Source organism: Carassius carassius, chromosome 40 (assembly GCF_963082965.1).
Source record: "Carassius carassius chromosome 40, fCarCar2.1, whole genome shotgun sequence".
Taxonomy (NCBI): domain Eukaryota; kingdom Metazoa; phylum Chordata; class Actinopteri; order Cypriniformes; family Cyprinidae; genus Carassius; species Carassius carassius.
Genome location: NC_081794.1, coordinates 29,162,421 through 29,162,982, shown reverse-complemented (window position 1 = coordinate 29,162,982; position 562 = coordinate 29,162,421). Strand labels below are relative to the sequence as shown.

Below are 562 nucleotides of genomic sequence, written 5' to 3'. Positions count from 1 at the left end.
GTGTTCTCCAAACAGTTTCTGTTTATGCTGTTCTCCTAATGTTTCATTTGTAAAATGTTAATAAACCTAGCAGAATGTGGCTATGAATAATTCAGTTTGATCATGTCTTTGTCTGACTTCATTGAAGACTGCAGTTAAAGTGCACTATTCTCTCATCAGGGAGAAAAACTCGCTCAATTCAAGTGTCCACAGCGAAATGTGGGACTTTTAAACATTTCAAACACTGTGACAGTGACCTTCATTCACCTTCCTCTGGAGGAAAGAAACTGTAAACGTCACAGAAACGGAGTAGCGTTCGCCTTCAGAAACATCCATGAAACTTCAGCAGAACTAAAACAGACCGTCATCCAGAGAGAAACTACTGTTCAGGAATCTCAAGTTCAGTTGAGAATGAATAACTAAATAAGCATTACTCTGAAAGTCCGGGTGAGCGTCGATCGACTGTAACAGCTCATGAAAAACAGGATTAAAGCAGGCTAGAATCAGAAGAATTAAAGTGAAATCAGTCAGATGAGGAGGATTCCAGTGGTTTAGAAGGACAGGATGGTTCTGCTGATGATGT

At 39.9% G+C, this 562-nt stretch overlaps 1 protein-coding gene across 2 annotated transcripts in view; it reads right to left on the bottom strand.

Moving 5' to 3' along the window:
- Positions 1-445: 445 nt before the first annotated feature.
- oat (ornithine aminotransferase) overlaps positions 446-562 on the bottom strand; it is a 15,403-nt gene continuing 15,286 nt past the window's right edge. For both annotated transcript variants that reach the window (XM_059532911.1, XM_059532912.1), the window contains exon 10: positions 446-562. This exon is cut by the window's right edge and continues 129 nt beyond it. In XM_059532911.1, the coding sequence (XP_059388894.1) occupies positions 531-562 (32 nt within the window). In that variant the 3' untranslated portion in view covers positions 446-530.